The sequence below is a fragment of the Triticum urartu genome, chromosome 4 (genome assembly GCF_003073215.2).
Source record: "Triticum urartu cultivar G1812 chromosome 4, Tu2.1, whole genome shotgun sequence".
In the NCBI taxonomy this organism is placed as follows: domain Eukaryota; kingdom Viridiplantae; phylum Streptophyta; class Magnoliopsida; order Poales; family Poaceae; genus Triticum; species Triticum urartu.
In genome coordinates this window covers 8,098,177-8,123,195 of record NC_053025.1, presented here as the reverse complement: position 1 = coordinate 8,123,195, position 25,019 = coordinate 8,098,177, and the positions used below count along the sequence as shown (strand labels likewise).

Genomic DNA, 25,019 nt, shown 5'->3' with positions numbered 1-25,019 from the left:
ATTGACGATTACGAAAATTAGAGGCACTCGATAAAATCGAGGGAGGGCATGCGGGAAAGGAAGGAGATCGGAAGGCGTGCGGGAAAGGAAAGAAATCGAGAGGTCAGTCGGAAAGAACGTGCGAGAAAGGAAGGAGATCGGGAAGGAACTGATGGCGCTGCATGCGTGTGGCAGTTTCGCAATCTGCCACACGGTTGCCATATACATATTTCGTTCATCCAATGAAGAATTTTATTCTGCTTTCGGTCTCTGCACCGACTACAAGTTTGATTAGCACCGACTACAAGTTTGATTATGTGATCTTGCTAAGTGGTGCACACCTGTAAAACCCAATAAATTTATTGGAAGAGCCCCAATAAACCCTTACAGGGAGAGGTTTTTTTGGAAGCTGCTGAAAATGCTCAAACTATAACATAGGAACAAATTAGTGGTTGTGACATGGTGATAACCTAGTAAACAAGTGGCTATAAGCCTATAACATGTTTATTAGTGCAAAAAATTAAAGCACGTCAACATGAGATCTACTTTCATAGATTAGTCGTAACAAAGCGAATGTTGAAACTGATCGTCAATCAATACACGGTTGGAGAGAAAAAAAGTTATTGAAAATTCAAAACAAAAAAAGATTCTCAGTGCTATTACGCTTCCATAGATTGATATCTTTGGTTGTATGCATGTGAGAGAAAGAGAAGGGATGGTGCAGCATTCGCAAGACTATAATAGGGTGGCCCCGCACAAATAGTTTAATCATTTTTATAGATGTTTGATACTACTAGCTTGATGTAGTTTTTTGGTATATAATAAATGTAATTAAAGCATGAAATTTCTGTTAAATATACACCAGAAAAAATATCCATCCAATCTATAGTTATAAAACATAGTATCATGGTAGATCTGGATTTGATATTGTGCAGATGATATGGAGTATTGGTCATAAATACATATATACACTCCCAAAAAATATAGCACAACCTCCACGCCTCCATGGCCTATAAAAAACCCCAGGATTCCACCACCACCGATATCACTCACACACGATCATTGGGGAGATTCGAGATATGGGGAAGTTTACTGCTGTTGCTGCATTGCACCTTTTACTTTTTATTCCCACTTTGGCATTGCACGCCCGTGCATCTCAGGAGGCCCATCTCACCAAATTCATTTTATCTAGAAGAAGAAGCACCACCACCACCACCACCACTAGTGATCCTACTTTATATGACAAGTCAGTTCTCGGCAGCCTCCGAACAGATGAGTACCCCGCCTCCGACCACGGTGCTCTGAAGGTGGCCGACAAGATCCCGGCCCTGCCAGGGCAGCCAAAGGGTGTTGACTTCGACCAGTACGGTGGGTACGTGACTGTCGGCAGCCACAATGGCCGCGCTCTCTTCTACTACTTCGTTGAAGCGCCCGGCAATGCGACGGCGAAACCACTCCTCCTCTGGCTCAACGGAGGTAAGAAAGACACTACAGCTAGCTAGTGTGAATTATGTTGCACCGTGAAAGTACACTTGCAGCATGAGAAGGGTTTGATGTGGAGCAGGGCCTGGATGCTCGTCGCTCGGCCATGGAGCAATGCGAGAATTGGGTCCTTTCCGTGCAAACAGGGACGGCAAAACCCTCACGAGGAACAAGCATGCCTGGAACAACGGTAACCATCCATTCTAGTTTTGAAATGTCACTGCCTCCAATACATTAGATCTAATCAATATTATTAGACTCATCATTGAATATATTTTATATTTGTTATTTTAAATGTTCGTGTTGTTTTCTATAAATATGGTCAAATTTTGTAAATGTATATATTAAAACCTTATGTACCTCGCACCACCAAAACTTGCAGTGGCCAACGTCATCTTCCTGGAATCACCCGCCGGCGTGGGATTCTCCTACTCAAACACGTCTTCCGACTACGACAAGATGGGGGATCCAATGGCTGCCCAGGACGCCTACGTCTTCCTCGTCATCTTCCTCGTCAGCTGGCTCGACATGTTCCCCGAGTACAAGGCACGCCCCTTGTACATCACCGGGGAGAGCTATGCCGGTCACTACATCCCCCAACTCGCCGCCACCATCTTAGCACACAACAGCAACAACAACACCATTAACCTCAAGGGGCTTGCTTCGGTAGACCCCCCCCCCCAACAAAACGTAGAAGGGCAGAATGGGCATACGGAAGAAACGTATACCCACCTCGTATTGTACGGCTCTGCCAGGCATACGTATACGCGGTTGAAAAAAAAACTACCCATCTGGTCGCTTGCCCGCAAAAACTACCCACGATCTAGGCCCGCCCCCATCTTCTCGCCCGCCCATCTGGTCGCCCGCCCGCCGATCACGGTAGTTCCAAAGTGGCCGATCGCCGCCGCCGCGGATCGCCGCCGTCCGAACCCCGTCCGAGGCCACCCTCGCCATCCCAACGTCGCCCGTCGCCGCCCTCGCCGTCCCAACGTCGCCCGTCGCCGCATCTCACCGTCGTCCGACGACACGGACATGAAGGGCCCAACGTCTGACACCGCCCTCGCCGCCCGAACCCCGTCCGACACCGCCCTCGCCGTCGCAACGTCGTCCGTCGTTGCATCTCACCGTCGTCGTCCTACGCCAGGGACGTGAAGGGCCCGACGTCTGACGCCGCCTCCGCAGCGCTGTCGTCGAACGCCGGCGATGTCTACACCGCGGGCCAAGGTTTGTCATCTAAACCTAGCGGGCATGGGGCGAGCATGATGAATAGAAGTGAGGGCTAGTTCATGCATGTACTGATTTAGGGTTTAGGGTTCATCAAAACCTCCCGCCGCAGCGCCTCCTCTACGGACTAGGGCATGATTTACAGAACTAGCGTTGCTTTGGGCATGATGCATTGTACTAAACCTAACACACGATGTTTTGCAGTTCTGTGAGTTTGGCGTGTTGACATGGACGAAGAATCAGCATTCGGGAGGGACGAGAATGGTACTGATAAGGTGACTAAGACCGATAACGATAATTTGAACGAAGATGATGACATCAGCGACAACAATTCCGTCTCGTCATATGATATCTTACCTCCGGAGGATTTTGATAATAATGAACATGGCGCAAATAGCGACAACGTAAGTGGCGTATATTTTGTTTTTATTTTTGAATTTGCAAAGTATGGCATGGCTAACTATATATTTTGTGTACAAATTTACAGGAAGATGTGGATGTTGACAATGTGCAACATAGTTGGCAGGAATCATTTGCAGATAACTTGAGCCAGGTTAGTTGCTAGATGTTGTACATCGATCAATAGTATGATTTAAATGATAGTAATTGACATATATATTTTCAAATGAATGTTGTAGGAGGAGTCAGATGGTCCTGTACTTGATGACCATGAGGGAGAGATTGATATTGAGGAGGCTCAAAGGGAGCAGAAGATGCTTGAGACACATTGGAAGGTCATGGCTATGACCTTTCGGTTGCAAGGGGATGCATACATATTCTACAACAATCACGCCAGAGAGCACGGGTTTAGTATCAGGAAACAGAAGGTGAAACGAGGTGCTTCGGGAATGATACGGTACCGGCGGTTTCTTTGCTCCAGGGCAGGGAGAAGGCAGAGCAAGTTCATAACCATGGAGGGCCGCAAGCGCAGGCTTAGACCGGAGACTCGTTGCGACTGCGGTGCACATATGGTGGTGAAGCTGGACAGAGAACGTGGCGTTTGGTTCGTCGCATCATTCGTGGATGATCACAACCACGCGATGGCTCGGCCGGACGAGGTTTGTTTTTTTTGGTCACACAGACGGATTGGAGATGGCCAGAGGGCGGAGATATTGGCGATGGAAGCAGCCGGGATAAGAAAGCATATTATAATGGACAACTTCATCAGCAGATACGGTTCGTACGATAAGTGCGGGCTTATCAGGAGGGACATTTACAATCTTTGTTGCAGAGAAAAAACGAAGCTCATTGCAAAGGGAGATGCAGAGACGGCAGTTGGCATTATGAGGAGCAGGAAGGAGAAGGACCCTGAGTTTTTTTTGAGTATGTACGTGACAAGGAAGGGCGATTGAAGAGTATGTTCTGGTGCGATGCACAGTCGCGGAGGGACTATCAGGACTACGGAGATGTGGTCGTGTTTGATAGCACGTATAAGATGAACAGATACGGTATGCCGTTCGTCCCCTTTGTCGGAGTTAACAACCACCGTTGCACCACAGTGTTTGGTTGTGCCATCATTGCTGACGAGACGGAAGGGACATACGTGTGGCTGCTGCAGACATTTATGAAGGCAAACTGTCAGGTGAAGCCAAAGTCAATAATCACAGACGGTGACGCTGCAATGATCCGGGCTATTCGGACTGTCCTTTCAGATGTTTTCCATCGTCTTTGCTCCTGGCATATCGAGAAAAATATGCAAAGGCACCTGCATTACAAGTCACTGGATGAGTTCAGATCGCTCCTGTACTATGCCACCTCTCAAGCGAACTTTGAGCAGAGATGGAAAGCTTTCTATGATAAGTGAAGACGGATAGAACCAAGAGTGGCTTGACAGGATGTACAGGAAGAGGAGACTTTGGGCAGCTTCATATCTTTCCGATGGTTTTTTCCTTGGTATGCGAAGTAACCAGAGGAGAAAGCCTCAACTCCTGCCTTCACCTTCACCTGGACTACGGTATGACAATTAGTTGATTTGGTGTTGCATTATGAGAACTGTATAGTTCGCCTGCGTGAGAACGAGGCGTACGATGACTGCGAGGCACCAGAAGGAACCACCGTCGGTTACTGAATATAAGGCCCTTGAGGAGCATGCCGCCAAAGTATCACACCTGCTAATTTCTACATCCTGCAAGATGATTTGCATAAGATGGGTCAGTTGGAGATATTTGAGACGCTCATGGGAATTGGCCGTCAGACATTCATGGTGACATGGAAGGATAACCACAAGCTCAGGTACAATGTTGTTTATGAACCAGGTAACTCAGAAGAAACTATTACGTGTAGTTGTCTTAGGATGGTTCGGAAAGGGCTGCCATGCAAACACATTCTGTTTGTTCTCCATCATCTGAACTTAACTGAAATACCAAAGTGTTGTGTCCTCATGCATCGGTTGTCCAAACATGCGAGAGATGGGTTGCCTGTGCAGCGGAAGAGTGATATGTTTGGATGGGGTTGGTCAGGGCCATTGGAGAGAGAACGGTATAGTGCAATAACCATTAAAACCGCAGAAGCTGCTCATGTTGCAGCAAATGATCCCTTCTTGTACGACGAGTTGATGAAGTGTCTGGACAACATAATAGCGCAGAAAAAGATTTCAGAGGAGGAACTTATAGGAAGTAGAAGGTATGCTATGCTGAAGAAGGAGGCAAGTCAGGCGCAACAAGTTGAGCCTGGTATTGGTGATCCTCAGAAAGTTTCGACGAAGGGTGCACCTAAGAAGGGGCGATCGAAGGGGGGCCCCGACGTTACAAAGAATGGTAGGCCAAAAGATTTTACAGAGAAGAAAAGTGGTCCTTTGTGCAGTCTGTGTGGTCTCCCAGGTCATAACAAGGCTACATGCAGTAAGAACGAGAAGTGAGTTGCAACCTTTTTATTTTTGTTATGTTGCTACTTTGACTTTACCAACTATATTTGCTCACCCATTTCTTTATGTTTTGTTCAAGAACTGGGCGTAGAGACGCAGCTTGGTTTGTAGGAAGAATAAAAGTGATCGCACGAGTCATGTCTGAATAACCTATGCTATTTTTATTCGCACATGTGTGCCAGAAAACTTGATTTGTACTGTTACGTGATGATTTATATTGCTTCTATATGAAGTTTCGAAATTCTGTTTATTTGTACTGTTTCGAAATTCTGTTTATTTGTACTGTTTGGAAATTATGTTTATTTGTACTGTTTCTATATGATTCCTAGGTGCATGCATGCAAAGATTGCGTACATTTTTTAAATGAGTATATTTGTTCTGCACTTTCGTAAAAGTAAAATAATATTTTTTTAAAATATTCAGAAAAAAAATATGCCCAACCACCGCAGCCGGGCTCATAGTGGGGAACAAATCATACACCCAAATCAAGCCCGAAAGGGGCGACTCGGGCGGCTGATAGAGCCCACTAATGGGCCCGGCAACGGGGTCCAACGGGGCTGCGGGCAGTGTGATAAGAGAGGAGTTCGAAAGAGGGGGCGGAGGCAGCTATTTAAGTCGCTCCTCGTGCCCCTCCGCTTCCGAGGTGGGACTAAACTGGCGTGAGTTCGGCAGCGCGCGGGGGAGGGGAGTGGGCGTGGGCCGTGGGAGGGGGCGAGTGGCGCCCTACGTTGGCCGTGCCCACATGTACGGACACTTTGGTGCAATTGCATGCATGCGATCACGTAGCCCCAGTGCAACCAGCTACTTCTCGGTCTGCCGGGGAAGGGGTTCCCAACTACGGTTTTTTTTTCTACTCCGTCAAACGTCACGACACTTTTTCCACACGTTGCCATCACCATCCACATCACACACGCCAATTCTCGTATTTTTCCGGCGCTCGGCGCATTTTCTAGGGTTTTTCAGGTCGAAAATCGCAAAAACACTGCCCGGACGTGACGCAACGTCCGTTTTGTGTCCGTTTTTGTTCCAACCTTGCGTGGGGGCCTACGTTGGCCGTGCCCACATGTACGGACACTTTGGTGCAATTGCATGCATGCGATCACGTAGCCCCAGTGCAACCAGCTACTTCTCGGTCTGCCGGGGAGGGGGTTCCCAACTACGGTTTTTTTTCTACTTCGTCAAACGTCACGACACTTTTTCCACACTTTGCCATCACCATCCACATCACACACGCCAATTCTCGTATTTTTCTGGCGCTCGGCGCATTTTCTAGGGTTTTCTAGGTCGAAAATCGCAAAAACACTGCCCGGACGTGACGCAACGTCCGTTTTGTGTCCGTTTTTGTTCCAACCTTGCGTGGGGGCCTACGTTGGCCGTGCCCACATGTACGGACACTTTGGTGCAATTGCATGCATGCGATCACGTAGCCCCAGTGCAACCAGCTACTTCTCGGTCTGCCGGGGAAGGGGTTCCCAACTACGGTTTTTTTTTCTACTCCGTCAAACGTCACGACACTTTTTCCACACGTTGCCATCACCATCCACATCACACACGCCAATTATCGTATTTTTTCGGCGCTCGGCGCATTTTCTAGGGTTTTCCAGGTCGAAAATCGCAAAAACACTGCCCGGACGTGACGCAACGTCCGTTTTGTGTCCGTTTTTGTTCCAACCTTGCGTGGGGGGCCTACGTTGGACGTGCCCACATGTACGGACACTTTGGTGCAATTGCATGCATGCGATCACGTAGCCCCAGTGCAACCAGCTACTTCTCGGTCTGCCGGGAGGGGGTTCCCAACTACGGTTTTTTTTCTACTCCATCAAACGTCACGACACTTTTTCCACACGTTGCCATCACCATCCACATCACACACGCAAATTCTCGTATTTTTCCGGCGCTCGGCGCATTTTCTAGGGTTTTCCAGGTCGAAAATCGCAAAAACACTGCCCGGACGTGACGCAACGTCCGTTTTTGTTCCAACCTTGCGTGGGGGCCTACGTTGGCCGTGCCCACATGTACGCACACTTTGGTGCAATTGCATGCATGCGATCACATAGCCCCAGTGCAACCAACTACTTCTCGGTCTGCTGGGGAGGGGGTTCCCAACTACGATTTTTTTTCTACTCCGTCAAACATCACGACACTTTTTCCACACGTTGCCATCACCATCCACAGCACACACTCCAATTCTTGCAATTTTTTAACCCTCGACGCATTTTCTAGGGTTTCCTAGGCTAAAGTACCCTACACCGATGTCCGGACACACACTGAGCTACGTGTGTTTCCTGTCTGATTTCGTTCATATCGTGCGTGTAGGACTACATTCGGGATGCACACACACTCGCAAAATTTTGTTCTGTTACATGCATGCAATCACGTACTTTAGCGTCCTTACTATTTTATTATGTTTTACCATATTTTCGTGTACAAATTCATCATCAAATCAAAACTCCCGAATGAAAAGGACAAAAGAAATTTCACTTAAATTTCATTCAACATAGATAAAATATTTTACATAGTCGAGCGAACTCGATGATTACAAGTTCATACATAAAGTCTACTACTTAGGCTTACAACGACATAACCAAATTAAATAAAAAACATAGTAAAAAAACTACTCATTGTCGCTATCAACGAGATCAATCACAGCCGGGCCGTCGCCGCCGTCATCGTCGCTGCTGGACCGGTTGGCGAGGTCGTCCCAGTCCACCGGATCGTCGTCGGAATCCTCCTCCTCCGCCGGCGCCTGCTGCCACTCCGCCGGCGCCTGCTCCCACTCCTGCTGCCACTCCGGCGGCACCTGCTGCCACTCCGGCGCTGCCATCGCCGCCTGCTGCGCCGCCTCGGCCGCCTGGATTGCGGCCGCAATCTCGGCGGCCTCCATCGCCTCCGCCGCCGCCGCTGCAGCCTCCGACGCCCGTACGGCCACGTGGTACCCCGGTGTGTCATCCGGGTCACCGTCCTCGCGGAGGATGACCTGCTCCGGCGGCAAGTCTATCCCCGGCGGCGAGGGAGGGGCGGCCGGTGCGGGCGCCGGTGCCGGGTGCACACCGTGGCCGCCGCCACGTCTGTGGCGATCGTGCGGTGGAGGCGGTGCGCGAAGACGGCTGCTGCGGCCCGTCAGGTCGGGGGTCTCGCCGGCCACCGCAAGGCGGAAGGCGGCCATGACCTCCCAATAGTCCTTCCCGCACCAAAACCGCTTCCGGCCTTCGATATTGTCCCGGCCGCCGCTGTGGTTGCGGAGCTCCTCCTCCGTCGTGCCGGGACCCGGCGTCGCGTAGCCGTCCGCGTCGATCTTCCAGTTGTGTGGAAGACGGCAGCCCGGCGGCACAAGGAGGCAGTAGCGGTGGAGCTCCAGCGTCTCCGGCACACCGATGCTCGTCGGCCATGCGCCGGGGACGTCGTCGGCGGCGCCGCCGCCGCCGGTGCTGCTGCTGCCGCGGAAGAACGACATCGGGTGCGGGCAGGCGGCGACGGGCGTCGGTGGGACGGGTGTGGGTGGGGGCGGGGGAGGAGGTGGGCAGGCGACAGCACGGTGGGACGGGCGTGGGCGGGGCGTCGCCGTTTTATAGCGGGGCGGGGCGGGGCGGGGGAGGAGGCGGGCGGGCGGCAGCGCGGCTATTAACGCCGGCGCGTTAATGACCGCGCGGCAGGCGAGGCGACGCTTTGACCGTCGGGCGCCGCGAACGGCGCGTCCGGAGGGGGCAGGCCAGGCGGCGGGCCGGTCGGGTGGCAGCCCAGGCGACAGCGGCGGCGCGGCAGGCCAGGAGCCGACAGCGATGGCAGGCGGCAGCGGTGGCGTCCGGCAGGCGCGGCGGCAGGCGGCAGTGGAGGCGCGGCATGCGAGGAGACGACAGCGGCGGCAGCGGTGGCGTCCAGCAGGCGGCACGCGCGTGCAACCGCCTACGTGCATGCGCGCCTCGGGCGCCGTGCTTGGCAGACGGGTGCGGGCTGGCGTGCGGTCGGGGGACGTGGGCGGGTGGGGCCGCGACGGGTGCGGCGCGACGCGTTGACTGCGGGGACGGCCGCCGTGATCGCGGGCGGGCACGTCTGCATGCCTGCCACGTCACCAGGCGCGTGCGGCCGGCCGGTTTAATTTTTTTTCCCTCTCGGGCGGGCGGGCTGTATTCATATACGTATTGCTTCGCCTGTTTTTTTTCTTTTTTGCGGGCAGTCAGGCCGGCGGGGGAAGCTTTTTCAAAATAGGTCCATCCTGCCCTCTGTTATGAAGGGGTATTGGGCAATCTCGGCCGTCCTTGTGTTTACAGGGGGTCTACCGAAACGGAAGTGTAACCACAAGGGTATCATGGTCGGTAACCCTTACCTCGACAAGATGAAAAACCTCATAGGGCACTACAAGTACCTGTGGAGCCACGGTGCCATCTCCGATGAGGTTTGGGCTGACATCGCTGGCGGCTGCAGCATCAACGACTCCTCCATCAGTGCGAGGTGCTACCAGGCCATTACCGAATGTCAGGATGGCATCCTGGATCACGATAACATATACGCTCCCACTTGCATCATCGCTTCCAACGGCTCCTACTACTCCAGCACTTACGTACGTGACCAGAAAAATGAACTTAGTTTGCGCATGTTTTATTGAGTTTTTTCGTCATTTTTACTGAACAAGGTATATCTCATATACACTCACCCTTATGAACGCACGTACATACATCCTTTTCAGTTGCCCGGATATGATCCATGCAGCTATGTGCCTACCAAGGACTACCTCAACAGTCCTCAAGTTCAGAAGGCTCTCCATGCCAGAGAAACCAAATGGCTCGATTGCAGGTTAGCTAGTGCTGAAGATAGCTTTTTTGATGAGCTACCTGGTACTTGAATTTACATCTTTCATTCTAGAACTGGCCTGATTAACCTTGTGCTGTGCAGATCCTTTGAGGACTTCAAGGACTCACCGGACACCATGGTGCCAACATTGAAACGGCTAATCGACCACGGCCTGCCCATATGGCTCTTCAGGTACTCCACCTTCTTGACGACAGACCATCAGACAAATTATGATGCATATGAGCTTGGGACACTTTGGTTCTTGTTGATGCTGAGACTGACGAATTGATTTTCAGCGGGGATTTCGACTCCGTTTGCCCCTTCACCGGCACCAAGTACACGATCCGCGACCTCAACCTCTCCGTTACAGAGCCATGGCGTCCATGGACGGCCGGCCACGAGGTAGGGGGCTATGTCCAGCAGTACGCAGGAGGGTTCACCTTCGCCACCGTGAGAGGAGCCGGGCACATGGTCCCGGCCTTCCAACCCGAGAGAGCGATGATACTGCTCCAGTCCTTTCTCACAGGGATCCTCCCTGCATTCACCAAGGAGTACTAGCTAGTCTTTATGTTTGTGTTTTTGTTTCTGTTGTACTCCCTCCGTTCAAAAATACTTGCCGTGGTTGAACTAAAACCATGACAAGTTGTGTTGTACTGTAGCTAGCAGTGATCTATCCAAAATTCAGGCCTCCAGACATTTCTGATTTGTCCCATCCGACTTCATCGTGTTCGTTTCAAGTTTAAACAGGAACAAAACAGCAAATGCACATATATATATTTCTTTTTTTTGGTATAAATAACTGTATTGAAGCTTTGAAAGAATGGTTTCTGTTGCAATTTCTGTAAGATTCCATCATCTCTTTTCAATCAGTATTCACCCGTTCCGTTACAAGGGGCTTGCTTATACATGAATGAATGAATTACAAACAATCACACACTACACCACCCAATCCAAACTCTAGTCTGTATGCTGATCTTTCTCATGCACGCCCCCCAAAAACTGAATCAATGAGACCCTGTCGACGACTAAGCTCCCAACAATTCAACAGGCCCTTCCGGGCTGGCTGATATCCGGCTGAGCAGGTGAGGGCCAGCGAGGTTTTGCCAGCTCCAAGATGTGACGGTTCTTTCTTTTCTAGGACATGAAACCAGATGAACTCCTGCGTACATCGGCCTTGGCCACAGGGACATACACAACATCGACTAGCGAGCTGCGGGTTCGCCCGTAGAAAATGTAAATGAAAACACCTATCAGCAGCCATATGCCGACTCTCAGCCATGCATCTCCGCTGAAAAATACAATGAAAATGATTGTGCTTTCTGGATAAATCACGAAAAAAGGGAAGCAAAATAAGCATCTAAAGTTAGATGTGCACTCACCCAAGGTTTATCAACAGATATGTATTTATGAGGATGCATACAACAGGTAGAAACGGAACAAAGGGGCACATGAATCCTGCAGCAAAGACAGAGTTCAGCCTAAAGAAACATGCATCCTCTTTAATTTAAAAGAAGAACAAGAAAAGGACAAGCAGTTTAATGTACCTCCAGAATGACCAAAAGAGTGCCTGCCATCATCTTGGTCAATGCAGCAGAGTACAACAAGACCAGGTATAAGGAGCACACCACCAACAATACAACCAATGCAAAGCGGTAGGCTGATAATAAGAAACAAACATATATTTGTTAGATTTTCTGGTGACTTGTAATGAACGGTACAATTATAGATGCTGCTGCATTCATCTATGGCACAGAGGCCGGGGGTAATAAAGCTTCTTCCATTTTCCTAAATAAAACAATGAGGCAAATGTATATCTCTTTCCCAACTATATGCATACTTACAAAGGTAGCCATGTGGCAGAAGCTGAAGCCGTGAGGACCAGAACTCCTAGACAAACAGACCCTATGCTGAAAGCAGCTATCTTCCGACGCTTCATCTCATCCATCGTGCCTAATATATTATTATAAGGAAAGATCATTCATCTTGGTTAGCTTCCGTTATAAGAAGCACACTATTTGTGGGAAAAATGGGACAGCTAGTTTAAATCTGAAAGCAACTGTGTGCACATTACCTTTGTGTTGCTTCTTCTCGAGAAGAGGGTCCTTCATTGGTTCTGTCATAATCAAATCCTTTATTTGAGATGTGTCGCAGATCTCATCTCCAAGTGGATCCCTGCCCTTTTCCTCATCATATTCTTGGCTCAAACCCATTGACTCTCGCCGAGGTGATGGTAGAGGGACCACCTCCTCTGGAGGAACATATCTGAGTATCAAGATCGATACTGCCACCATGGTGAACGATAGGAGTGTGCCTACACTGACCTGAAACGGTCAAGCGTTTAAATTTCTGTTCCATGTTAAATAAATCTATGCAGTGCTGTGCTGCTAACTATTTTTTGTGTCTGTAAGGCCATCAAATCAAAGTATGCAAATGACAACGGCTTGATGTCTTCTTACCATTCCTGCCAACTGAGAAACGTCCATGAAAAAGGCCAGAGCAGCAGCACAGATACCAGCCGCAATTGTGCCCTTGACAGGTACTTGTGTGTGCTTGTTCACATCGGAGAAGAAAGATGGCAGCAGTCCATCTCTTGCCATGGTCATCAGTATTCTAGGCTGTGAAGATGAAAAACTCAAGTAGTTTAGCAACTATTTTGGAAGTCACTCAGCTTCGGCAAGCTGCAAGACTAGGTTCACCTACGCACTGCAGAAAAGTAGCCGCCCCTAGTATGGAAATTCTATATAGACTAAACGTTACGGGGTAGACTGCTAATTATCACAAGTTCGAGTCACAGTGACGTGTTTGTATACCTGTGGAAGAAGTGAGCCCATCAAGGTTGAACACAGTGCAAGAACAGCACCACTTGTCACAACATACCTAAAAATAGTGAATAATTCAGTCAGAAGCACACCAGATGACCATTATAGCCAACAGCATAAACAAAAGGAGAATTGAGTCCTTACATTGCCCACTGCATTCCATGTTTTGCAAAGGCGGATGAAATAGGTGTATCTGGGTCCATAGCAAAATACGGTACAATCCCAACAATAACAACAGCGACCATCATGTACAAGAAACAGCAAATAGACAATGCTGCTCCTATTCCCAGAGGTAGATCTCGTTGTGGATTCTTGACCTGTCGATCAAAGTAAAATCAACAATAACAACAAAAGTCAATATATATCTCCTTAATGGAAGTGGACAAAAAAGTCATTAAGTAGGACCTTCCTTACCTCCTCGGCAGTACTCGCTACTGTGTCAAAGCCTATGTATGCAAAGAAAACAGTTGCTGATCCAGCAAGCACTCCATTTACTCCATATGGAAAATACCTGAAAAGTTTACACTGTTATTCCACTAGTTTTCGAAAAAAAAGTTTAAGTAGTTCAGTGAAAAACGTCCCTCTGCAGTATGCTAAATACCAAATGATTTCAGGGTACATACCCGTCAGTAACCTTATAGCCCTCCCATCCAATCTGGAAGCCAATATAACAACCAGCTATGATCACAAATAGCATCACACAAGCATTCATAATCGTCACAATTGCTTGTACATATGAGCTCTGCAAGAAATTCAAATAGAATATCATTGATGGTCCTATATTTGGGGAAATGAGCAATCTTATAACCTGAGCAAAGTACCAACCTCTTTTATCCCTAGGCATAATAAAGCAGTGACAGCAAGAACAAGAGCGGCAGCACAGGGATCAACAATAACGTCAAACCATGGAAGTTGATGCCGTGCTAAAATCCATGGCAAGCTATCTGGTCCTCCAAAAAACAAGGCCTGAAAAGAGAAATGAAAGTTCATAAAATAAGGAATATAGCAGAGCGGTAGTTCAAGCATTGACCAAAATTGCACAGAACAAAGCTCTAAGAAAGAGATGACACTCACTAAATTGGGGGATATTCCACGGGCAACAGCGGATCCGCCAAGAGTATATTCCAGCACTAACGACCAGCCAATCAACCAGGCAACACTAGATAAATACGACGTGTGAACCATGTTAGATCATTCTGGCCTTTATAAGATCCTAAATGTAACACAACAACAGAATTCACCATGGTATAGAATGCAATCTATGCCATGGGGCCAGTAATTTTTACCCTTCGCCAATGCAGATATATGAATAATGATAGGCGCTTCCAGCAGAGGGGCAACGGCTAGCAAGCTCGGCATAACAGAATGCTGAAAGTGCAGCAGCTATTCCAGCTATCAGGAATGAAACTGCCAATGCTGGACCAGCATGCTCCCTGGCAACTGTTCCCACAAGAACATATACTCCAGCTCCAATTGTCGAACCAACCCCTGGTAGATAATGGAAGGGTTCATCAACAATATTTAATACTCCGTCTGTAAACTTTCATAAACAATCCAGACAAGCACTCAATGTATTGGGGAAAAAGACTTTGTTAAATAGAATCTCAAACGTCGGGCTCCATTTGACACTGCTGGATTGTGAATTTATGATAATGTCATTTGTCTATCAAACATTTGCCTATTTACCGTTTTGGTTAACAAAAACATTGTTACTTCCGTGGCTGTTTTATTTTTTGTGGCAGATTGTAAAATTAAGTTCTGCAACCGCAATTGTGCTTAAGCAAGGCAGCATACAAGGTTAACAGATCATAAAGTAAGGACCCCCTTTGTCTTTTAATCTGTATATTGACTTCAGCACTGGTTAACAGGTTGAAACAAAACAACTGCCAAAAATAGAACTTGAGCAAGTCCACTCATCCGAATGCCTTTCACAACTAATATAAGCCTCCAGTTTTCTTCTTCTTCTAAAAATACTAATACAAGCATAATGTAAAAACTGATTTATTTTATTTACTGCATTTGTTTACAAAGAGAAAAACAGAGTACCATGGCAAAATTGTTCCCTTGTATTTCTGTTGTTTCAGAGCGAAAAACACGTCACAATTCGAAAAGGTCAGGCCTAGGTAAACAATTGTTAAAATCCCTGTTAAAATGTACTTACGTACTATATAAGCACATTAATCAGAAAACAAAGCAAATCCTCCAAATAAATCTAGCGGCTCCATTGATCCAAGACCCGTGAATCTAATAAACAGAACAGTTTCCACCACGAAACCTGCAGTGTCGCCACAGTTCCCAAGTTCCCAAAACCACAAAAAAGGCCTCGCTTTTCCATGGCAGAAACATACTGTTACTCCGGAAAAGGGCGGACAGAAAAGAAAAGAAAAGGCGGACGGGACGGGAGGGGAGAGGAGGACGTCGCCTCACCGATCGCGACCAGCTCGAGGATGTTGAGCTCCTTGGCGAGCTGCTGCCCCTCGGCGCGGACCCTGTCGGAGTCGACCGGCTTCCGCCGCATCAGGCTCCGGAACCCCCCGCCGCCTCCGCCGCCGCCAATCTGCAATGCCATGGGGAGGGATTTGGCGGTGCCGAGAGCCAAGCAATCTCGATCAGAGGGCGGATAAGGGCATCGGGATTCTGGCGGTTTACGCGGGGATTGGGCGGCGAGAAAGCGACGGAAGTGGAGACGGAGGCGGCCTCGCTTTCTCTCTCTCTCTCTCTCTCTCTCAGAATATGCAGAGTCAAAGAAGGATTGAGAGATTCAGTTGCCGCCGTCCGGCCTCCTGGATTCTATTATTATGGAATACAATTCGGGATCCATACAAAAATTCCTTTTTTATTTTTCCTTTATTCTTTTTTATATTATATGTTGTCGACTGAGGTAAAATCTCAGTCGAGTGAGATCTAGCCACACGGCCCGCACCCCAATTCAATTACAAGATTACAATAGTGAATTATTTCCTTTTGCGAGCACATACAAATCTCCCTCTTTTATGCGGGAGGAGTACATACAAATTTTTTATAAGGACTCTAATATCTGGCGACCGATCCAACGATCGTTCGCCAGGGAGCAGCTCCCAGCGAACGTTTTGCCTACCTCGATTGTTCGTCAAGGGAGGGCTAGGGCGAACCCCATTGGTCCGGAGACCTAGTTTAATGTTTTTTTCAAATGCCATGAACAAAAAAAAAGACATACTTTCTTATAAAAACAGAGAAAACATAAATGTATAATTGCCATGAACAACAAAAATTCTTACGGAAAACAGAGAAAACATAAATGTATAATTGCCATGATATGAAAATGTTTAAAAAAATGCCATGCTACTTTATAAAACAGTCATTTCTTTAAATTATAAATTTTCAAATGGTATGATTAAAACCATGTGCCTTGTGATCTGAAAAATCAATTTATGAAATTTTTCGTCAAGATGTTTCACTGTGCAAAAAAAGCCATGTTTTGGAGAAGATTTTTTCTTTATTTTTGTCAAGGACGAAAAACACAACGTCGTGCTGTATTTTTTTTTCTTTATTTGGTCCATTGTGCAAAAAATCATAAAAGTGCGTCATTGGAAAAAATAAAATCGCAGTCCTTTTAATAATAAAATTGTCATCCTGCTAATAATAAAAATGTCATGCCGATAATGGAAATGTCATCATGTTAATAAGAAAACTGCCATCCTCCTAAAAATAAAAACGGCATGTTACTAGTAAATGTCATGCTCTTAATCATAAAACCGTCATCCTATCAATCATAAAAAATGCCAAATTATTAATTATTAAAATGGCATGCTCTTAGTATAAAACTAACATTTTATTAATAATAGAAATGCCATGCTCTTAATCATAAAACCGTCATCCTATCAATAATAAAAATGCCAAATTATTAATTATTAAAATGTCATGCTCTTAGTAGTAAAACTAACAGTTTACTAACAATGGAAATGTCATGTTATTAATTGTTAAAATGACATGCTCTTAGTGATAAAACTGCAATGTGAAAAAGTTACAAAAACAATCCAAATTTTTCGTTAATGAGTAATAAAATTTCCCAAAAGCTTGCCATAGGGGCCATTACAAAAAGAACCTAGAAAATACCATGCTACCTATAATGAAAATGAACATGGCAAGTTACGAAAAAATCCCCTGTAAATAATAGGGATTTTTGTCCTTTCAAAAAGGGAAAAAAGGATTTCGGGATTTAAAATAAATGAAAATTCGAATTTAGAGAATTTAGGTTCAAATACATAAAACAAGTTTAAGTACATGTTTCCACAAAAACTGCTTCAGCCCAAGTGGTAAAGCATGTGCGCCTCTCTGCCTGGTGTCTCGAGTTTGAATTCCCCCGCCCGTGCGCCTCACGTCAATGTTTTGGGAGAAAAAAAGGCAGATTCACTACCATTTACAGCAGATTCTCAGAATATAGTCTAAATGAGACTGAACCTCTCAGCCCATTCCAAGTACCCTGTTGAACTAAAAAAGATTGGACTGCCATTCTCAGAATATAGTTCTATTTCTCTGAGTACATAGGAAGAACAACTCGAACCTTTTTTTTTCATGGGAATTCAAAAATTCTTCCAAATCACCACAAAGGCAAGCAAGCTGGCCGTTCACGTTCACCACAATTCCGAAAACAAGAACACCAACACAATCTAACTAAGCTGATGAGCCTAACAGCCAAGTCGCCAGCGATGCCATCCATCATACCGGCTCCCAAACAGTCTTTGCTTCTGCATAACTCTCACATAGTACATGCCCAGCTAACAAGAGATAAAGATCCTTGAAATGCTACTCTCACACACCTGAGAATGAAACAGGAGATGTTCAACAAGACAATGACAAGACCCCAACAGGATCAACTGTCCCTAATCCATCGAATGGTTGCAGAACCGACACCGGTCCACATCCCCTGATGCATCGACTAAAAATCTAAAGATCCATGGATGGCAGACTGCCAGCTAAACCTAACATTAGTTGAATTGAGATGGATGATGGTTAACCAACCAACTACCGCCTACAGTCACCAAGCATTCTGCTGCAATGGCGAACCATGTGGAAACGATGAACTTCCACCCCCTACCGCTACCAAGTTTCCAATCCTACCTTATACACATCGTCCGCAAAAGCAGCACGTCGAGCTCCCTACAGTTTTAGCCGGTGACGATATCACATAAACCTGCTCAACAGACGAGAAGCTTTTCCGCCTTTCTCGGCTTCTTCGGAAGAGCTAGAGTAGCTCTCGATCGACTCGTCCTCGGACACGTCGTCCCGCTCCACCCGCAACCGGTGAGCATTGTCAGCAGCCCATTGGGCGAACTCTGGGGTCGCTGTGTGTTCCATCAGAGCGTTTCTGGTCGATTCCTCGGTGAACTCCTCCCATTCTCTCTTTGAGTATTTCCTTGGTTCGATGTTGTGGAAGGTGGAATAGTAGTCTTCATCTTGATTGGGTGCTACCCTCTTTCTGACTGCTTTGGGGACCAGACCTGCAAAGCAACAACAAGAGTTGGCTAGTTATTATGTCAAATGCTTCAATGTGTCAAAGTTGATGGTTTTATAGGTCTTCTGGAGTTAAATATATGCCTAAAAGATCATTAGTTCGTAGTACCAAAGGCAAGCAGAGAGCAGGGATGCAAATGTGTAGCCTGAAGGATACCCACCGAGGCTCCGACCATAACTAGTTCAGTTGAATGAAGTAAAAATTACAAAATAACTAGCCAGGGCCAGAGGGCACCAACATCCATCAATTTGCAACCTTAAATATTTCGAGGTTACTTATGACTTATGGCAGTTTCCTATAAGTACAGTACACTGGACTCACAGTAGTATGCAGAACATGATACTGATTACTTTACCTCCATTGGCTAAATTGTTCCAACCATACTGTGTTGTTGTGGCTCTTCCAGTACCCGCCCCTGATGATGGACTTAAGAACTGGACCTGGCGGGTGTTGGGTGATACTTGAGTAAACCTTCGATGAGAAGGAACATTTAATTGTTTTCGCTTCCTGCAGCAGAATCAGCATATTCAGGGCTTCAACAGCAACAGTAAATTCACAACAGTAATTAACTCAAGGGACACTCACGGTGCTGTTGGCTTGTGAACTTTCTTTGCTGTCAGTACAGAGCAAATCCACCAGCTAGCAGCTAGAGCAGCCGATGCTAGAATAGGGTCCAGTGTGCTCTACAAGACAATGTCAAACATGAACTTCAAAAGACAATAAAATCTGATGTAGGCATTGACCAAGATTCAGAGTCCTCATAGATGCATGAGAAGAATACTTAGCGTTTGAAGATAAGCCCACCTGCATAACAAAGAACATTGCAACAACACGCATAGCCCACTTCACAAACTGTGCTATCCCGGCATCAACACTGCCATCTTTTGAAATGATAAATCTCCTCACCATCCAATAGCCAAAACCAGCTCCGGTCAAGACAACTGCTACCAGCAGAAAGATTGACACCTGTAATTCATTTCAATATTTTTTGTTATTTGAAGAGCTTAAAGATTACCCAAAGTAGTGGCAATAAGTATTATTACTAGACAAGACAAGATAATGTGAACCATTTCTGACAGGAACAATAATTGAGAAGTCAGGAGATTGCTAGCAAATGATATAATACCATGCAAAAGGGCGAACAAAAACTAGGCTAAATCATATCCGTGGAACTAGGTCAGTCCATCACAAATATGGACAACAAGGACAAAGCAATCCATTCACATGTCTTCCCCACACTCAACGGTACTTTCATAATTATGCATTTCTGTGATGGCATTGAGCTAATTAATTCTTGATGTAACATGTGGCTTCTGGCCCATGCGGCCTTTAGATATCATACCATGATTATCCTCTTCTATTAATAATATACTGTAAGAGCCTCTCATGCTGTTTGCTGGGTACAAAGAAGTATTATTCAATCACCAATTCTATAGTTGATACTTGGATGGATGAATTACTTACAGGGTTGTGCATCTCCTCACTCAAGCCAAAGTTTTCCAGAATAGAGGCAACCATTGAGGAGAAGTAGTGTGCAGCGTAGGAGCCAACACCCAACTAAATATTGGAAAAGGAATGAAATGATATCAAGAATTAGAGAGAATATATTCAGATAGGCATATTTATGGTGTAATAAAATGTTATAGCAGAACGTTGACGATATAGAAAACTTACCACAGATCCATAAATTGTAAGGTAAAATAAACCTTTTTTGCCCATTGGTAGCAGTTTCATCCCCTATAACAAGAACGAGGTCAGAACATTAAGTGAACCAATTCTCCATCAGCAAATAAATAGAAACCTGATTGAGAATGACTGTTCTTTATCATAAATTGTAACCAGGGCCACACTGATAACTTGGCATCATGTGCACTGAGCAAAAATTACGGGGGGTGTAGAGTTTTGATTACTGTAACATCAAATTAAATCAGTAACTAGTTATCTACAAGAGTAGAGAACAAACAAACAAACAGGAACATAACAAAAAAGTAACTCCCTCGTCAGAAATGCTCATGATTCCCCAACCAGCAAAATCATTACCAGTTACAAGAAAATATTCCGTATTAAATGTACTAAAGTAAACACCAAACTTCGTTGTTGGTTGGTCAATCAGACCCTCGCACTGATACACCAAAAAACATCAAATGGTTCAAACACTGATGACTCACAAGATGCTAGTCCATCTGTACACCACCTGATGCTACAAGGAGCTACAAAGTTCAATAAAATAAGAGACGCCGTTAAGGTATTATCCTACAAAGCTCGCTGTTTATGTCTAAATCACCAAGATGGACCTGACTTTCAAGTATTTGTACAAGAGAACTTCGGATACTACTATGGCATGGTTGATCAAGGGACTATTGAATTACCATAGTGATATGTTGAATCTCCATTGAAATCAAGTTTACAGGGCATAACTATCTTACTTAATGAAGTGTACTGAAGTTTCTAGGTTTGCTAAGAAAAGTCAGCATTGACACTTTGCATATAACACAAAGAATCCTCATGGTGCCAAACTTTAAACTTGATTCATGGTGTACTCTACTTGAAACTAGCATAAATATCAAAGCCTATTTAACTTGCATCCAGGCAGCTTACATGAACTTAAGAATATGGAACATCAATCAACTAGATTAATAGAAAACACTTTTGAGAAAGCCTTGAAAAATAGGTCATCTTAACATAATGCATTAATTTCATTTCACTTCTTTTAACAACGAATATTTATCAAGAGAATCATAAACAGGTATTTGACTAAAACAATACCTGGAAAAGGACAATCAGCACCACAAGCAGGATTCCAAGTGCCATAGAGCTGCTATAGTAAAAAGGTGCCCATTTACTAACGATGGGTGACAGGAATAACAGGACAAATCCAATACCAAGGCAAGCTAAGCGCCACTTCTGAAGCTCTGCAAATTTTGATTACACGGAACATGAATGAATTAGTATTTCAGAGGAAAGGGCAGATACATATGCTATTCAATTTGTGTGACTGGCGGAAACAGATTAGTTTCAGGAAAAGAAGTCCTTTACCATCCTGAATGGAGAGGCTGAAGACAGTAGATTTCTTATCAGTCAGTTTCACATCAACATATCTGCTCACATATGGAGACTTCACTGCGTTCCACATGCCACCTTGCAGAACTTGCCATTCACCCATCTCACATTGGCACAGACCCGTAGAAGCATTCCTGCAAACGAAAGTTGCTTCAATTGCTGCATAGCAAAGTTGCATGTATTAAAAAAAATCAGACAATACAAGACTTACCCATGAAAGCAAATCTGTATTTTCCAATGGAACTTTTCTGGCATTGAATGAGAAACATTCACTCTAACATGTATTTGATTTGCGTAGCTTTGAAACTGCCACCTTGGCATTCCAGAAATGCGGACCCTCTCACAGAAAATCCCACCCATGGATGAGGGAGCAAAAGTCACCTCCGGATTTTCCAAACCAACATCTGCAGTGATAAATAAATAGTTAGGCCAACATTGGTACAGGCGTGTGTGAACCTTAGCACACATAACTATAACAACGAGTAGGGTACCCCCAAAGGGCAGCAAGAACAATGCAGTTTACGACGGTGTGCGGTATTGCGACAAGAACGAAACGAGCAGTAGATCCCCCCAGAATGGACCCCGGATCACGAGTTCTGACGGCAAAATGCTGAACATATTTGCCCAATAAGAAGGTCACACAATACCTCAAACGAACTCGCTAAAAAAAATCCTATTCGGAAAGGAAGCCGCAACTAACAGTTACGGCCTGGGGAGGGGGATGCATCCCGAAGGCGGGCAGGACCGCGTAAAAACCCTAAACCCTAGGGGGAGGCCGTAATCGATCCCCGCGCGCAGCACGAAGTCAAATCCGGGCACAGAGAGCGGCCGCGGGGCGAGTTTTCGGGGCGGGGGGCGCGAACCTTTGAGGGGGCGGCCGGACGCGGCGTCGGCGTCGGCGTCGTGAGCCTCGCCGGAGGAGAGGATGAGGAGGGCGGCGAGGGAGGTGAAGAGGAGGAGCGCCGGGACCGTGCGCCTGGGCGGCGACTGGGAGGAGGAGGAGGCGGTGGAGGGCGGGCGCGCGGAGCTCGCCGACGAGGAGCAGGCGGTGGCGGCCGGCGCCGGCGCGGCGGCTGCGGCGGGGGCGGGGGCCATCTCGCCCTTGGCGGCGGCGGCGGCGGCGCTTCTCTTCCCTCGCGTTTAAGAAAGCCGCTTCATTTGTGGGGGAAAGCGTGGGTCTACCAACTTGCTTCTTCTCCGCTGGATTTATTACGACTTACCAGCAGCCGAGTATATATATATATAGTGCTAGTATTAAAAAAGGAATTATAGTTTGACCGTTGCAAATAGATAGACACAAGATTTTACGGCCGTTCAAAATAAAACTTGCATATATTCCCAAATACAAACATTTAGGATGCCACTCGGCCAAAAAAAAAAAAGACCAGTAACGACTAAAATCAACCGGCTGTCTGCCTCCCACAACCGACACATGCCCCTGGGCCCACCCATCGGTCTTTGCCTCTCCCACGATCCAGTCTCACCCTCTTCCCAAAATCCGCACTCCTTCGTCTTCCCCCATCACCGTCTTCCTTTGCGGCAGACGTCGCCAGCTGAGCTCGCTGATGTAGATCCGGGTCGTGCTACTGCAAGGCGATCATGGCGGTGCTGCAAGCTCCGCCTCCCTATGCTTCGTTGCCCAAATCTTATGGCTATCGAGGAGTGCTTCAGGCGGATGTTGTGAAAGCCAACAACGGGGCAATTAGGGTTTTTTGGGGCGGTTGTGTCGATTCGGTTCGATTTTGAGCCAACCTGTGATGACTATGATCAGTGTACAATTTCTAGGATTATATGATTGTTAGTATGTGTTCATGATTATGATCAGTGTAAAATTGCTAGGGTTGCTTGTCTAGAATGTGCATGACTATTATTTTTGTGGAAAGTTTACTGGTCCTGTTTTACGCCTAGTCAGGCTAATGTTTCGATCGTATCCAACAATAAAGGTAAGGAGACGGTGGGTGGGTGGGTGTAGGCGGATTGATACTTTTTGAGGAATCATGAGGTGTGGCAGGCACCCCCTTCTAATCGTATCAAAATCAGTGTTGATGCTCGTTTTGTGAAGAGTATCAGTGCAGGGGGACTGTTGCTGTTGTGGCTAGGAATTCCTCTGAAGACGTCGTCATTTCGTCTTGGGACTTTATTAGGTTGTTCTCCAGTGTGGATGAAGTGGAGCTTCGGGCGTGCCTGGCTGGTCTTTATATCGATATTTCTCTTCACTTGCCTATTATTTTTGGAGACTAGTTGTGCTTTTATGACTTCTTTCCTTGCAAATAAAAATCTTGACAGGTCCTCGTTGGTTGATCTGAAGAACGAAGCACTTAGCATCATCCACAAAACCCTCGAAGCAAAATAGGTCATCCACAAAATCTTGACAGGTCCTTGATCCTTGCAAATGAAAGCAAGGAGCTCGCTTGACAAACCCTAACATGGGACCGACCTTGGAAGTTATAAGAACTTCCCCTCCTTGGCAAGAGCGAGCTCCTTGTGGAGGATCTCGGCATCTGGACGTCGATCATCTTCCTGAGGAGGTAAACATAATCACTAGGTGCCTTGTTCGATGCCACCAAATCCTTCATCGTCGCTTGGTCTCTCGACATCACACCGTCAGGCATGTCCAGTGCCTTGATCGCCCGATCTTCCCCTTCAGCAAGCACTCATAAGCAGTTATCAGCTCGTCGGCAACGCGACGGTTCCTTGCAGAGCTTAGCTAACTCCTTCTCCTTCTTGGTCAAAAGAGTCATGAGCTCCTCGTTGACCGGCAACTTGGTCGTGGTCGCCGAAGACGTAGGGGCCTCAAGAAACTACTTAGCCTTGAGATGATCAACAATTGAAATCAATCCAAAGGGTGATGATTAAAAAGAAAGAAGAAACCGACCGGAAGTGATGCACGACAAGGAAACCTACCGTCGCACGACCGCACAGACAATCCATCGCCTACCGGCATGAGTTCCGCTTTGGGGCGCGTGATCCTTCCGCGACCTTAGTTGTCGCCTCTGTATCGTTCCTCCTATTCGCACAAGATCAGGTGGCCGGTGGAGTCATCGCTGGGGAAGGACGATGGAGCGACTACAAGGATTATGTTGAAAGGAAGGTATTGAGAAGTGTGGAGCGCAAATGAGGGAAAGGTCTCTACTTAAAATGGGAAGGTGCGGAAGCCAAGGAATGAACCGGCCCGCTGAAATTACCCTTCGAGCAAGTACAATAAGATGATACAAGCAGGCTATAAGACTTTAAATATTATATTTTTATTTAGTTGGAAGAGAGGGAAGAGGAGAGAGAAGAGAAGCGAGCTACTAGTTAATAACTGGTT

General features: G+C 46.5%; 3 protein-coding genes across 3 annotated transcripts; 1 reads left to right on the top strand and 2 right to left on the bottom strand.

Moving 5' to 3' along the window:
• Nucleotides 1-1,058: 1,058 nt before the first annotated feature.
• On the top strand, nt 1,059-10,894 carry LOC125554492 (serine carboxypeptidase 1-like). Its single transcript, XM_048718036.1, has 7 exons — nt 1,059-1,455; nt 1,544-1,651; nt 1,844-2,127; nt 9,849-10,106; nt 10,233-10,339; nt 10,439-10,528; nt 10,633-10,894. Exons 1-7 carry the CDS (start codon nt 1,059-1,061, stop codon nt 10,892-10,894), a joined length of 1,506 nt encoding a protein of 501 aa, XP_048573993.1.
• A 218-nt stretch (nt 10,895-11,112) lies between these two features.
• LOC125550197 (cationic amino acid transporter 3, mitochondrial-like) lies at nt 11,113-15,919 on the bottom strand. Its single transcript, XM_048713138.1, has 14 exons — nt 15,583-15,919; nt 14,442-14,643; nt 14,230-14,314; nt 13,981-14,121; nt 13,779-13,897; nt 13,570-13,666; nt 13,300-13,472; nt 13,147-13,213; nt 12,793-12,951; nt 12,408-12,657; nt 12,178-12,286; nt 11,881-11,993; nt 11,716-11,791; nt 11,113-11,624 (listed from the first exon to the last, which is right to left on the bottom strand). The coding sequence occupies exons 1-14, from the start codon at nt 15,722-15,724 to the stop codon at nt 11,471-11,473; spliced, it is 1,887 nt and encodes a 628-aa protein (XP_048569095.1). The 5' UTR covers nt 15,725-15,919; the 3' UTR covers nt 11,113-11,470.
• Nucleotides 15,920-17,913: 1,994 nt separating this feature from the next.
• Nucleotides 17,914-22,898, bottom strand: LOC125550196. Its single transcript, XM_048713136.1, has 10 exons — nt 22,573-22,898; nt 21,921-22,113; nt 21,686-21,843; nt 21,416-21,561; nt 20,324-20,386; nt 20,114-20,206; nt 19,454-19,615; nt 19,235-19,332; nt 19,005-19,156; nt 17,914-18,635 (listed from the first exon to the last, which is right to left on the bottom strand). Exons 1-10 carry the CDS (start codon nt 22,802-22,804, stop codon nt 18,319-18,321), a joined length of 1,614 nt encoding a protein of 537 aa, XP_048569093.1. The 5' UTR covers nt 22,805-22,898; the 3' UTR covers nt 17,914-18,318.
• Between the last annotated feature and the right edge of the window lie 2,121 nt (nt 22,899-25,019).